The 15,928-nt window shown below is 38.5% G+C and overlaps 1 protein-coding gene across 1 annotated transcript in view; it reads right to left on the bottom strand.

Moving 5' to 3' along the window:
• Positions 1-15,928, bottom strand: part of CHST9 (carbohydrate sulfotransferase 9) — a 278,082-nt gene that overhangs the window by 225,728 nt on the left and 36,426 nt on the right. The window contains exon 2 of the mRNA XM_030810619.1: positions 9,380-9,595. Coding sequence (XP_030666479.1) covers positions 9,380-9,500 — 121 coding nt within the window. The 5' untranslated portion in view covers positions 9,501-9,595. The remainder of the gene's footprint in view (positions 1-9,379; positions 9,596-15,928) is intronic.

The raw sequence follows: 15,928 nt of genomic DNA, 5'->3' as shown, positions 1-15,928 counted from the left end.
AGCCATGGAAATGGCCAAGGAAATGTGCTCCAGGAAGAGGGAACAGCCCTGACGTGGGAATAATCACTAGTGGGAAGACGAGGTGTGGTGCTGTCCAGAAGTGGGCAGCGGGAGCATGTGCTCATTTGATTAAAAAATTGCTTGCCACACTTACAGATATAAGATAAAGTAATTCAAATGAGTGACTTTTTAAAGAAAAGCAATTTTATTTCCCTGAGTATATGATTGACAGTAAACATAAAGTCCTTCTATGTAAAAAATGGCTTTGTTCTAGTTCAGGTATACAGAGATAACCTGAAAGAAAATACAATTTCAAAACAGCAACATCACAATCAGGATGAACGGCCTGCTTTTTGGAGGAAAAGAACAGACTCTCTCATCAGAGAGGCTCAGGGGAAAAGAATTATATCAGTCCAGTCTAGAAACAAAACTTTATATGCCAAAAATATGCTTCAGTGTAGAGAGAGAAAGTGTACTTAGTTTGAAAAAAAAGCAAGATGAAGTCTCCTTAGAAACACCAGATGCACAGACCAGAATCAATTATCTAAGAAAAAGCAATAAGGTGGCTTTACTTTGCCTGAAATCGGAAGCTTGCAGCTACTACTTTTCATTTTCATACAAAGTGGGAGGGTTGAAATACAACCAGGACTACTGATGTTTATAGTGCTTAAACAAAACAAAACAAAACAAAACAAAACAAAACAAAACAAAAACTAGTACAAGTCACCATCTATTCTGGCCAACTTGCCACTGTTAGCATGTAGGATTTGAATAGAACCTCGACCTACCAAAAGGTCACATCACTGACCAAAAAAGAGTATTTTCAGGCAAAATATGTTCAGGACCACGGTCCTACAGAGCATGGATTGGTGACAATGAGTTTTTAAAAGGTGGGGTTATATTTATATAATTCTCTTATAGGCTAGCAATGATAATTCATAGCTAAATTATTGACCTTAGCTGTTAATGCTGAATCCTAAATTCAGACATTGTACTTATTTGACATAAATCAGAAAAAAACTGGTAGAAGTCAGGAAAAAAAATTAACTAGAAGTATACAAGAAAAATTTAAAAAGTTTCTGAGTTCTGGGGAGATAGTCAGAAAACAAAAAATTTCAGTTAGAGACAATTACATCAAAACATCTATTGTACACTATGCTGGCTCTAGCTAATAACAATATATTATACTGTATATTTTCAAAGTGCTAAGAGAGGAGATTTTAAGTGTTTTTTACCACAAAAAATAAGTATGTGAGAGTATGCATATGTTAAGTGGCTTGATTTGACTGTTCTGCAAGGTGTACATGTATTAAGACATCATGTTGTGTACCATAAGTGTATACAATTTTTCCTTGTCAATTAAAAAAATTTAAAAATAACACAAAACAAGGGACAAAAAAGTGCTTTGAAAGGAAGGGAAGCAGTAGTGAACCGTTTCATATTGAGAACAAATACTTGTTTGGGAAGAGTATATTTTTCTGTCTGACTCCTTGGCTGGGTCAGCTGATCCATACTGCAGTAATATTTTCTGGGTTTAGAAATAATTTCACTTTGTTGGTCTCACTTTATTGTTCAACTTTTTGTAGCTTGAAGCCTGTCTTGGTGAAAATGGAGACCTCAGACATAATGTTATTTACAGTCTTTCTCCTCTTCTGTCAGCTTAATGAGAGGATTACAGTGACCACTCTTTTTTCTTCTAGTGCATGCCTTGTAGATGAGTGAGAGGTAAGAGGAAGTGCCAATAAATCAGCCAAAGTCAGTACCTCTGGGTCAGTGGTTCATAACCTTGACTGAATATTAAAATCACCTGGGGAGATTTTAAAAATCCCCGTATCAGGGCCACACTCCCAGCCTGGCAAATTAGCATCTCTGGGGAGGAGGCCAGGAACCAAAATCAACATGTCAGGGTGTGGACCAAGGCACGTGTTCCTTAAAACGCCTGGTCTTTCTCAAGCAGCTGGTGAGAACCACTGATCTAACTGTGCTTTTCTCACTTCACCATGTGCAGCAAGCACCTGAGATTCTTATTAAAATGCAGATTCCCATGCAGCAGACCTGTGTGGGTGCTGAGGGTCTGCAATTCTAACAACTCTCACGTGACGCTGTTGCTTCTGCTGTTTTCCACATTTTGGGTACAGAGATTCTGCTCAGGGGTTCTCAAAATATAATCCCTGGATCTGCAGCATCAGGGTCCACAGAAATCTTGTTGGAAATGCAAATTCTTGGGCCCCATCCCAGATCTAGTGACTCAGTAACTCTGGGGGTGGAGCCCAACAGTCTGTTTTAACCAAACCTTCAGGGGATGCTGATGTACATTGAAGTTTGAGAACCACTACTGGATTGGATAATATTTTTGAGTTTACTTGAGTGTGAGGCTTTTGAGGGGCAAGAAAGGGAGACACCATAGTTTATCCAGAGCAATGGAGAAGGCTTACTTGTGGAAATAAGAGATCAGGCTTCACAGGAACCCAGGAAAGGTTCCACAACCAGGAAACACGTGATAACCTACTGTGGCACAGCCAGGCATCCCAGGAACGTGGTGCGGTCTGGAAGCACAGAGTGTCATTCTGCACCTGGAGTGACTGCCCGGGCTGCTCACTGCCTGGCCAGTGCACCGTGTCTTTCTCTATTGCCTTCTCTTAGCATGACTCTACAATGCTCACCATCTCTGCGCACTGCAGGGTGGCTTAGTTGGAGTCCTAGAATGAGGCTGCTTGAATCAGACTTCTGGTTTCTTATTTGCTTAGCCTCAGTTTTCTTGTCTTGAAAAATGGGAATACTAATGGTACCTATCTCAGACTTGTTGTGGGATTAAATGAGATAATGGGTGTGATGTGTTTAGAGCATTGCCTGGGACCCAATAACTGCTGAAACTATAACTCTGCCATTCTTGTTTGCAAAAAGTTTTTTTATTAAGTTTTTAAAGAAGTTTCTGAGTTTTAAGTAAACATGTAAAATTGTTATCAATAAATAGCTAAAAAATTATTGGTCCTAGATAGAAATGCTTAGAAGTTATTTGGACAGATTGTTGTAATGTAGGCTACATTGAGGAAATGGTTTCAGTATGGAATGGCTGAAACTAAACTTGACTCTGGAAAAATCTCAGGAAAATATGTAATGTAAACTATTGGATGCGATCTGTATTGATTTTTACTGCTTTGTATATTTTAAAATATGTGCATATAACTCCACATTACTTGACAGAAAATGTTGTTGCATATGCGTATTTCTAACACAAGTTACATATGGGAATAGTAAAGTCATGTTTTGTTTTTTTTTGAGATGGAGTCTCGCTCTGTTGCCCAGGCTGGAGTGCAGTGGCGCAATCTCAGCTCACTGCAAGCTCTGCCTCCTGGGTTCACGCCATTCAGTAACATCATGTTTTAAAAGGAATTACATAGTAGGTGTTATGGTCCAGGCAAGAGTGACCAGATTGTCTTTTTCATGAAATGGTTAAGAAGTTTGGGTGACAGAACAAAAGCTTGTCTCAAAAAATAAATTTGGGGTTTCATTCTCCATGAAAATGATCAGGCTATGCTATGGAAGGAAGATGAACCTCATGAAGTGTCAGGGATACAGGTAGGACAAGTTGTTAAGCAGAAGTTAAAATGCAAGTTCTTGCTAAATATATGGAGCTATCTGAGGAAGTTGCTGTAAGATGAGTGGATGCCTTGGGAAAGAGTGAATTCTTTGTCCCCAGGAGTCTTCAAACACAGTCTGTGTGGTCATTAGACGGGGATACTGGAAAACCAAGCAAAACATTATTTATCCACCCACACAAAATACTGTTGAGCACCTGTCACATATTAGACTCCATGCTATGAAAAGGGGATGCTGAGGGAAGTCAGACAAGCTCTCTGTCCATACAGAGTTCATAAAGTAGGAAAGGATACAGACAATTAATAAGTCAACAAATAATTAAGGAGGCAATTGCTGATTGTGATAATTTTTCTGAAGAAAATGAATAAGATGGAGAGATTGATTTATACATATAATGAATATATAATTTATTATTTATTAATTATAGACTCATATAATTGATTATATTGATTTATATGCATAATTATATAATCTGTATATATTATTTATATATGTGTGTGTGTATATATATATATATAGAGAGAGAGAGAGAGAGAGAGGAGCACTGATTGACTGTGGGGGTGATCAAAGAAGGTGACATCTGAGCCAAGACAGGTGAGATAACAGAAGGGACCCCAGGCTCCTGAAACTGTGAGCACATCTAGTCAGCACAGGGCTTGGTTTAGCAGAGGGAGAGGCAGCTCCAGAAGCATGGTGAGTGAATGGAGAATGAGGCCGAGGAGGCAGGCAGTGGCTACAGCTCACACAGCTGTGGGCTCTGGGGAGAAGTTTTTGTTAAAGGGAATGAGATATGATTGAAAAATTTTAAACCTGGGAGTAATATAATCCAATTTGTATTTTTGAAAAACAGGTGGGTTCAAGAGGATCTTTGAATTCTTATCTAAAGTTGAGGTGGTGACTCTGTTGTTAGAGGGTCTCAACGCTGTCTTATGGCACATATGAAACAGTTACACACCATGACTTTTGGTATGAGTTCCATTTAGCAGTAAGATTCTAACTAGATAAAGAGTGCCAATTGCAAACTTAAACAGTAGCTGGGGGAAAAAATAAACAACAGGCCATTCTTGTGATTTATCTTAACCAGCCCTCATCACTGCTGCATCATACCCATAGCTCTCTGCCCTCCTCTGGTCCTCTGGGTCCTCTGCATGATTTCACCTGCCCAGCCTCCCCTCCCCTCCTTCTAGCGCTTCTATCTGGTCAGCAATTCTATCCCTGACAACTGACTGTGCTGCTTCTCCTGCCGCCAACTCATTAGTTTGTCCCATAATGGAGGGCCTGTCTCTTTTCTGTCACAAAGGACTCTTCCTTTTGTCCCAATGGTTTGGCCTGGACTCAGGACCATTTTCTCCCTTACAATTCATTTGACTGCACTCTCCTTGAGAAAAAGGATTATATCTGGCTCACTATTATATGCGTGTATTCACCATGGTGCTCAGCACATTCAATTGTTAAGTCTTCAAGAAATACTGCTGGATGAGTGATTCCTCTGCCCGTGGAGGCAGCTTGTATGGACACGAGATGCCCCTGGACAATGACCTCTCTCTATGCACTCAATCCTATCCTTCTCCTGCCAGCTTCCACATTGGGAACCAGAATGGCTCTGTGCCAATTAGCTTCTCCCAACTAATTTAACCAAAGTTGGATCTAAGCCTTCATTTTTTTTTTTAACCTTAATCAGTCAAGGCACAAGCTTGGGCACAATTAAATTTTCCTGAATTGTGGCTGAGTTTTAATTGTGGCAACTCAGAAAAAGCAAGTTTGCAGATGTTCTGCGTCATTTCCAGGATAAGAATAACAGCTCACGTTCATTGTGCATTACTGTTTGCCAAGCACCATACTGAGTGCTTTGCAAGCATTGCCTCCTTTAATCTTCACTGCAACCCTATGTGGAAAATATGACTATCCTGATTTTACAGATAAGGAAACTTGAGGTTCAGAGAGACAAAGAAATTTGCCCAGGGTTACAAAGCTAACAAATAGGAGATCTGAGATTTTCAAGATCCTTCTGAATGAAAAAGTTGTACCTTTAACAACTATGAAAAAAATATATAAAATAAAATTTGTGATAACATATCAACATACTGCAAATTAGCACTAGGAAATGGATAAATTAATGGATAGTGATATTGAAAAAGTAGATGGTATTATGGAACTCTATTGCATAATTGGATAGATTTTAATTTCTCTGTCATACAGCTTCTCTTTACTTCCAAAAAAATCTGTTTTCATAATCCTTTACCAGTATATCAGAGCACATTTCAGATTTTTTGAATTCTAAAGTATTTTATTTTAATACAAAAAAACCAAGAAAACCAGGGAGGCTTAGAAAATAGTCCATATCTTAGATTTGAAAAGCCTCAAATAAAAGACATGAAGAAAACCTAAGAATTCTCATATATAACTGAAATATATGTGAGATCAAAGCCATTTAGATTTTAAAACCAGCATTACTTATAGAAAGTCTCAGGAACCAAACCAGCTCATCTTTCAAAGTTTCTTTGAGTGACAGTTCTAAAGTGTCCAAAAGACAGATTTTCCATTTTTTTAAACTTAACATCAAAGCACATATTCATATATTTATTTATTTAAAAAGAGATTGCCTTTAAAAATGCCTAATGCTCCTGATGTTATTTGAAACACACACATATATATATATATATATAAAACAAATGTCTGCCTACCTAGAAAACTGCAGAATTTCAACCCACAGCACTAACCTAGTATAAGGCAGAACTTCAGATGGAAGTCTTCTTAAAGAATATTACAGTTTTTCTTCAGAGACATAGTTATCTACAGGACTCTTGACTTTTACATTTATGCTTTTTATCATGGGTAGTTTATGAAATATTACATAATTCATTTAAAATATATCAAGAAGCAGGGAAAGCACTTCTATCAAAATTACAAATAAAATTTAAGAGAATAAATGATAAGTGTTTTACCAGTCTTAACCAAGGAAAATAATTTTCCAACACTTGGGAAAATTATGAACTCAAGTTAAGATTTAAGCTTGTAGAAGAGGTTATACATCTGTATGTCGTTTAATTTACCAGTTTCAGTGGTTTTAAAACATCTGTACTGATATTACTGCATTTGTAATTATATGCCTACGTAATCCAGTGTTTTGGTTAGGAGACTCTTTTAGGGATTCCGACAATTAGGAAAACCTGGGTATGGGTTACACTTCAAAAACTTGTACTTTGTAGGTAGAGGTTAAGTCATTTAAACTTTCTGAGTCTCCCTTGCTTCATCTGTGCTATAGAGAAATAATAATATTCACCTGTTTCCTTCATAGAGGTGATACATTGAGCAGAGGCGTGGACCTCGTAGCAGTACAACCTGGGTTGAAATCCAGGCTTTCCCCTCTGCAACAAGGCCATGCAAAGCCTTGGATATGCCCCTTATCCCTCTGGAGTCTCATTTTCCTCATCTGTAAATTTGGAATAATACTCACCTAGTAAGATATGAGGATTACAGAAAATTCATGTGAACATTTGGCACTTATTAAGCTCTCCATAAATGGTAGCTATTAATGCTTATGGACACATTTGGTAAACTACATTTTATATGTATGGTATTATTAACCTGTTTCCTTAGATATATAATTTCTTAGTGACAGACTAAACACATTACTGCCAAATAGTAGTCTATATATATGAATATATTTTCCCTTAAGTATTAAATCTTGCTGGGATAGTCTTTTTGTGAAATTTGTTATGAGACCATGATATGAGCAAAACTCGAAATAATGAGATCTTTTTCTTTCTTCTTCCTTTGCTGTATTGCAATCTACAGTCTTCAGTGAATTTTCAATCCATTCATTCATTCGTTCAACAAACACTGAAGGCTTACTATGTTATAGGATCTATGCTAAGGGTTATATTTCAGGAAGAATGAGCCTATATATTTTACTATAGGTGGTTTCATTAAATATAATGTTATTATGATAAATTATTTAAGTAGTATAGAAAAGTTAGCCTAATAGTTTATGTAAACTGTAAAGGGAATTAAGAATATATTTTGACAATATGTTACATATTCTCTAGAAAATCATTATATGCGACCTCTTTTCACAAAGGTTACTATATTAATTAAATACATCAAAAGTGTTGTCCAGGGGCAGTGGCTTACACCTGTAATCCCAATCCCAGAACTTTGGGAGGCCAAGGCAGGTGGATCACTTGAACTCAGGAGTTCAAGACCAGCCTGGGCCGGGCGTGGTGGCTCATGTCTGTAATCCCAGCACTTTGGGAGGCCAAGGCAAGTGGATCACGAGGTCAGGAGATCGAGACCATCCTGGCTAACATGGTGAAACCCCGTCTCTACTAAAAATACAAAAAAAAAAGAAATTAGCCAGGCGTGGTGGCGGGTGCCTGTAGTCCCAGCTACTTGGGAGGCTGAGGCCGGAGAATGGTGTGAACCCAGGAGGCGGAGCTTGCAGTGAGCTGAGATTGCGCCACTGCACTCCAGCCTGGGCGACTAAGCAAGACTCTGTCTCAAAAAAAAAAAAAAAAAAGACCAGCCTGGTCAACATGGTGAAACCCCCCTCCACAAAAAATACAAAAATTAGCCGGGTGCAGTGGTTTGTGCCTGTATACCCAGCTACTTGGGAGGCTGAGGCAGAAGAATCGCTTGAACCTGGGAGGCAGAGGTTGCAGTGAGCCAAGATCATGCTATTGCTCTCCAGCCTGGGCGACAGGAGTAAAATCCTGTCTCAAAAAAAAGTATGAGGATAAACCAAAGAAAGGAATTTAAAAATGGAAACAATTTTAAAAATAATCATAGTTGTGACTCAGTATTAAATTGTCTTTTGGAGAAAATTCTTAAGTGTTTTATAGCTAGAATAACTTAAAAAAAAAAAGCAAAGAAAAAAAAGAAAATGGGCCACAACTGGAGACAATCAAAAAATCATTCTTCTGTTTTTACTTTATTATCCTTAACAGTCATAAGCCATAGTCTATTTCTACTAATGGAAACCATCAGAACTTCACAAGATCTGTATGTATAAATTTCTATGATGTTCTAAGTCTTTTACTTTAATAATACTATATCATTATAAATATAATCATTTTTAACAGTAATTGAGTGCCTCCAATGGGCAGCAATTGCAAATTGAAAGACAAAAGTACAAGATGAGCCTGTGGACCAAATCTGGTCCACCAGCTGTTTTTGTAAATAAAGTTTTATTGGAACACAGCCTGTTCCATTTGTTTACATGTAATCTATGGCTGCTTCTTGATATATTAGCAGAGTTGAGTAGTTGTGGTAGAGATGGTATGGCCTGCAAAGAGTAAAATATTTATGATCTAGTCCTTTATATAAAAGATTTGCCAACCCCTCCTTTATAATAAAGCTATTAAATGATATTTATACCAAGTTTGAGTATCAACATAAATTAAGAAGGAATTAAAGGAGAGGCTGCTGTACATTCAGCACCTTTTAGGCTTATGCCTGATGCTCCATGGACAGATAAGAAGTAGGATAAATGCTATACTTTTCAAGACAAATTCTCTACAAGCAGTTCTTGCTGGACTATGGGAGCACTGCTATTCCCCACTGAGATAACAAAAATTCCCATTGTTAAGCCACCAAACAAATGCCTACCAGAGTTGTATAATTTTGCTCCCTTTTAGGAGCTGGGAATTTTAGCTTATGACTCATTTTTTGTTGTTGAAAATACTGTGATTCTTAATATATTAATAAGCATCACAACTAATTTAATTTAAAATAGCTATTATTGTTACAATTAAAATAGAAGAAAAAGCACATGTATTACCTGTATGTTGTTCTTCAATCCAGACTTGCAAATACATGAAGAGGAGTAGCCCAGCTACTCCAAATATCAGCACAGAGAGGAAGACTTGTTTGGGGTTCATGACCATTTCAGATGGCTGCATTTCTCCTCATTTCAGAATCTGAAGACCACATGATTTGTTTTCCCGTAAAACTTCAGTCTTTTCTTGTTCTCTAAGGGCCCATTCCATAAAGTAACCTAGAATTTTAAAAAGAAATCTACATTGTACATGTCTGGTAATATTAATTCTCAAATATGGCATAAATATGCAGTATCTCAACAACGCTGAAGACTTCATGTGCACACTAATGCTCTGAAGACAGAAAAGACTGTAGTAGGTGTTCCTAGAATGGCAATTTTCTATTGCATACTTTTATCTTATCTAAGGAATGTATTATCCTACAGCTAATAAGTAACATCTTAACATTTAGTTAGGCAAAGTCTGGCCAGACTTAAGTCCTCCTATATTATAAGGTGTAAAGTAAGGTTTGGGATACCTTAAAATAATTGCAGGTAGGAAGAATAACAGAATGGGTTGTTAAAGGATGGGTTTTGAAAAACATTTTTGTAGAGTGTAAGGAAAAATCACCTCCTGTCTTAAAAATATATAAAGTTCAAAAATGGAAGGTGTAATATCATTTTTCTCTCATATAAAGTAACAGATTTCTCCAACTTAAAGAGCACATTTAAAATCCTTCAGAGGCATAAAAAGATAAATAATAAAAGGTCAGGGTTCAAGGACCCCTCCCACAATAACATGAAATTACTGAAATCTACCTCAGATTACAGAAATCTACCCCAGTAATAAAGAGATATTTTATTTTTTAAAAAATACTGAAAAGATTTTCTTTTAGAACAATCTCGTTTAATGTAATATAACCTTAACATTTTATTTTTTAAAAAAATCGCATCCTCTTTTGAGAATCTGATGAAAATGTGAGCCCTCTCTTTAGAAAAGTATAATCACATACAAAATCTTACATAAAATGCCAAAGTGTTCATGTACCTTCACTGAAACCCACATTAAGAATCCCTGTTCCCCAAGGAAAACACATGGACGCAGGGTGGGGAACATCACACACCAGGGCCTGTTGGGGGATGGGGGGCAAGGAGAGGGAGAGCATTTGGACAAATACCTAATGCACGCGGAGCTTAAATCCTAGATGATGGGTTGATAGGTGCAGCAAACCACCATGGCACATGTATACCTGTGTAACAAACCTGCACGTTCTGCACATGTATCCCGGAACTTAAATAAAATAAACATAAAAATAGAAAAAACAAACAAAAAGAATCCCTGTTCCCAAAGAACTGCCACACAAGTATGCAGTAACCCGTGTGGTGAGCTCACCTAGTTAGCAGCCTGGCTAATGGGGCCAAGGTCATGGCTTTGTATCTAACGCTGGCCAGAAACCCTGGTTCAGTTCCTTGGCCACAGAACACAACCCCTCTGGGTGAGCTGAATAAATGTTTCTTCAATGTGAAGATATCATGCACATTGCTGCATCAAAAAGTTATCTCTTCTATTCCATTGCCTCAAAATATTTGAGGAGAGTCCTTGAGGGAAAATATTGATTTTGCCTGTTTAAGAGGTGTTTTATGGGGTGCCAGTTAAAAGTCAAATACTGCTATGGGAAATTGCTTGTCTGGTTAAAGGATAGTATTTAGATATTCTTGGCAAAACCAATTTTCAGGGCTGGCGAGGTGGCTCATGTCTGTAATCCTAACACTTTGGAAGGCTAAGGCAGGGGGACTGCTTGACCTCAAGAGTTCAAGATGAACCTGAGCAGCATGGTGAAACCCTGTCTCTACAAAAAATAAAATAGATTTAAAAATTAGCCCAGCGTGGTGCCACATGCCTCTAGTCCCAGCTACTGGAGAGCTTGAGGTGGGAGGATCACTTGAGCCCAGGATGGTGGAGGCTGCAGTGAGCTGTGATCAGGCCACTGCACTTCAGCCTAGGCAACAGAGCGAGACTCTGTCTCAAATAAATAATTAAGTAAATAAAAAACAAAAAAAAGCTGTAGCTGATATCCATGATACCACATTTAACTTTGTGGTGATAGAATTCCTCATCTCTTAAAGGAGCTCAAAAAGTGACCTCAGAAATCAGAACAAGAGATGACTCAATGGGAGCCCTCCAGTCAACCCTGCGTTTCTACAGTCCTTAAGGCTGGCTGGCATTTCCCTTGAGCCTGAATGTTTGTGGCTGCAGTGAGCTGTGACTGTGCCAATGTACTCCACCCTGGGCAACACAGCAAGATCGTGTCTCAAAAAAAAATACAAAATAAAAAACCAATTCTCAAACAAATGAGCTTCAAAGATAATGTAAGAGTTCAGAATTAGAAGTCAATGTATTAAGTAATTAAAATGATTTCTTGATTAGAAAAGAAAAAACACCAAATAGTTAAAAGTTCTTATGCAGAATGAGAAAAATGTCATGTCATGAATACTTCTTTTCCGTTTTGTTTGTTTGTTTGTTTTTTGGGTTTTTGTGTGTGTGTGTGTGTGGTGGAGTCTCGCTCTGTTGCCCAGGCTGGAGTGCAGTGCCGCAATCTTGGCTCACCGCAACCTCCACCTCCCAGGGTCAAGCGATTTTCCTGCCTCAGCCTCCCAAGTAGCTAGGACTACAGCTGTGAGCCACGCCCAGCTAATTTTTGTATTTTTAGTAGAGACTCAGTTTCACCATGTTGGCCAGGCTGGTCTTGAACTCCTGATCTCAGGCGATCTTCCTGCCTCAGCCTCCCAAAGTGCTGGGATTACAGGTGTGAGCCACTGCCCCTGGCCTGAATACTTATTTTTCTTTATATTTTAACTCTGACCTGGAAGGCGCCAGGGTAAGAGCTGTTTGTTAGCGCTACCTAAGATGCTTTCTCAAATCCAGTTCTCTGAGTTCTGTGAGGAAGGGGCAACTGTTTAACATTTCACTAGTGCTTTTGAGGATTTCAGGCATTTCCTTGATTCAGGTAGTAAAGAAAGTTTTTAAATAAGTAGAAGAGCTGAGAGTATTATCATACTGCTTATTTGATGGGTGATACTTTGCTCTTATATTGAATCTAAACTAAAATATTGTGAGCTTCCAAACGTATGTAACAAAGAACAGTTCCCGAGGGAGACTTGCAATTTGAGGTGTTCCAAATTGAATCCCTCAAGGAAAACTATGAAATGAAGCCAGCTTTCTCTTCTCTTGATGCTGCCATTAAACAATGAACAGACATAATTCCTGGGTACATAAGAAGATTCAGATAGGAGGAAACCAGTTAAACAAAATCTAGTACTAACAAAGAAATAGTTGTTTACAAGGAGAAAGAGACTTTTACAATCTGTCTACATAATTAAAACTTATCTCAGAAGAGAAAAGGCTAGAAGAAAACTCATAAATCCAAGCAGAGCCACGAACCTGTGAGAACGGTGGGAGTAAGAGCCAAAAGGAGTACTCCTTGGGGGTTTGCAGAGGAAAATTATTACCTACGATGCTGGAAAAAGATTAAGAATTTGCCCTTCCTTTCTTCAGGAGATGTTACTATCCTCTGACATATCCTCCTGGCTGAGAAAGCAGTAGAAAACCCATAATTGTTATTATGGCGGATGTGAGTAGGATTGAGTGATTAAAGCCACAAGGCAGAAAGGCAATCTGGTGTAAAATGGAGAGATATGTTTGATTTTCTCCCATCTCAGTCCATTAACCCAACGTTGGCGTTAGGAAATGGCTGTCATTAAACAAAGGTGAGGTGGTAGGAGCAGCAGGATTGCTTTAAGCAAACCTGAAGGTCAGCTGTGATGGGAAAACACACCTATTTGGAGATCATATATCTATCTCCAAGCCTGCGGAAAAAGTGCAGACTACTGGAGATTGAAATTACTTGGAATAATACTGCTTTATGTACGAGCATTATACATTTCTACAGCCAAAGGCTTCTGTATTTTGTACAACTTCTTCTCCCTTCCCATAAACACAATATCATGAGCCTAAAAGGTACTTAAAAACTTGTTGCATTGAACTGAATTTGGAGCTCCAATAACAAAATACAGGTAATTGATACTTTTTATAGTTGTATTTGTAAATCCTTAGTCCAAACCTCCAAATGAAGAAATATGGAGAAATACTAAAAGATAGGGTCGATGTTTCTTTGTTAAAAATATTTTCATTTGCATATCTTTTTATCTCTAACAATTATGAAAAGAAATATAATTATTTCATTCTGTCATCTCTTTTCCAAGTTTAAAAATTATTTTTTTAAATAATTGTGGCTACAAATGGAAGTATTTTGGGACTTAAGTATAGCAATAAATTACTTGCTGAAGGCAATTCACATAAATGAAATTATGAGTTTCCCAGTTTAGCAGACATTTATGATTTTTTTTTTTTTTTTTTTTTTTTTTGAGACGGAGTTTCACTCTTGTTGCCCAGGCTGGAGTGCAATGGTACGATCTCAGCTCACCACAACCTCCGCCTCCTGGGTTCAAGCGATTCTCCTGCCTCAGCCTCCCCAGTGGCTGTGATTACACGCATGCACCACCACACCCGGCTGATTTTTTTGTATTTTTAGTAGATACAGGGTTTCTCCGTGTTGGTCAGGCTAGTCTCCAACTCCCGACCTCAGGTGATCCACCCGCCTCAGCCTCCCAAAGTGCTGGGATTACAGGCGTGAGCCACTGCGCCTGGCAGACATTTATGATTTTAAGGAAGGAGTGGTGGGGTTTTGGGGAAAGTGGGTTCGGACCAAATGATGCAGGCAGTTTAGCGGAAAAGAAACCAGGAGTCGGGGGCTTGCTGTTCCCAGATGAGTGTTGGTAGCCCACTCTTTCTCCCCTCCCGTAGCAGCTACACCATCCTCTATCTCCTTCCCACTCTCTGAGTAAACCGAGACCAGCAGGGATGAACTCCCTCCGTTTACTACTACCGCTTACAAGTTTACCTTCATCGGTCCACACCCACACATCTTTGCCTCTGTCTCTGAAAAACAATAGTCCTCACATTGCCTCTATCTTTTCCAGGTTCTGGTGAAACGCAACTCCATCAACACCTCCCCAGTCCGATCTTATCCTCTACCTCTTTTCTCAGTGACTCCTTCCTCTGTAAACCCCTCCAGCGATCACCTATTTATGTGTGTGTTTATCTGGACACTATTCTGTTGTATTGATTCAATACTATACTATTTCTTTTTTTTTTTTAACTTTTAAGTTCAGGGGTATAAATCCAGGTTTGTTAAATAAGTAAACTCAAGTAACGGGTTTGCTGTACAGATTATTTTGTCACCAAGGTATTAAGCCCAGTACTCATTAGTTATTTTTCCTGACCCTCTCCATCCTCCCAAATTCCACCCTCTGATAGGCTCCAGTGTCTGCTGTTCCCCTCTATGTGTCCACATGTTCTCATCACTGAGCACCTACTTATAACTGAGAACATGCAGTATTCGGTTTTTTGTTCGTGGGTTAGTTTGCTAAGGATAATGGCCTCTAGCTCCATCCACGTTTCCACAAAGGACATGATCTCATTCTTTTTTATGGCTGCATAGTATTCCATGGTATAGACATACCACATTTTCTTTTTTTTTCTTTTTTTAAATTTTATTATTATTATACTTTAAGTTTTGGAATACATGTGCACAATGTGCAGGTTTGTTCCATATGTATACATCTGCTATGTTGGTGTGCTGCACCCATTAACTCGTCATTTACATTAGGTATATCTCCTAATGCTATCCCTCCCCCCTCCTCCCACCCCACAACAGGCCCGGTGTGTGATGTTCCCCTTCCTGTGTCCATGTGTTCTCATTGTTCAATTCCCACCTATGAGTGAGGACATGTGGTGTTTGGTTTTTTGTCCTTGCAATAGTTTGCTGAGAATGATGGTTTCTAGCTTCATCTATGTCCCTACAAAGGACATGAACTCATCATTTTTTATGGCTGCATAGTATTCCATGGTGTATATGTGCCACATTTTCTTAATCCAGTCTATCATTGTTGGACATTTGGGTTGGTTCCAAGTCTTTGCTATTGGGAATAGTGCCACAATAAACATATGTGTGCATGTGTCTTTATAGCAGCATGATTTATAATCCTTTGGGTATATACCCAGTAATGGGATGGCTGGGTCAAATGGTATTTCTAGTTCTAGATCCCTGAGGAATTGCCACACTGACTTCCACAATGGTTGAACTAGTTTACAGTCCCACCAACAGTGTAAAAGTGTTCCTATTTCTCCACATCCTCTCCAGCACCTGTTGTTTCCTGACTTTTTAATGATTGCCATTCTAACTGGTGTGAGATGGTATCTCACTGTAGTTTTGATTTGCATTTCTCTGGTGGCCAGTGATGATGAGCATTTTTTCATGTATCTGTTGGCTGCATAAATGTCTTCTTTTGAGAAGTGTCTGTTCATATCCTTTGCTCACTTTCTGATGGGGTTGTTTTTTTCTTGCAGATTTGTTTGTGTTCATTGTAGATTCTGGATATTAGCCCTTTGTCAGATGAGTAGGTTGCAAAAATTTTCTCCCATTCTGTAGGTTGCCTGTTCACTCTGATGGT

The sequence above is a fragment of the Nomascus leucogenys genome, chromosome 4, assembly GCF_006542625.1.
Source record: "Nomascus leucogenys isolate Asia chromosome 4, Asia_NLE_v1, whole genome shotgun sequence".
Lineage (NCBI taxonomy): Eukaryota > Metazoa > Chordata > Mammalia > Primates > Hylobatidae > Nomascus > Nomascus leucogenys.
Note: the sequence above shows the minus strand (reverse complement) of the source record. Positions and strands in the feature narration are given on the sequence as shown.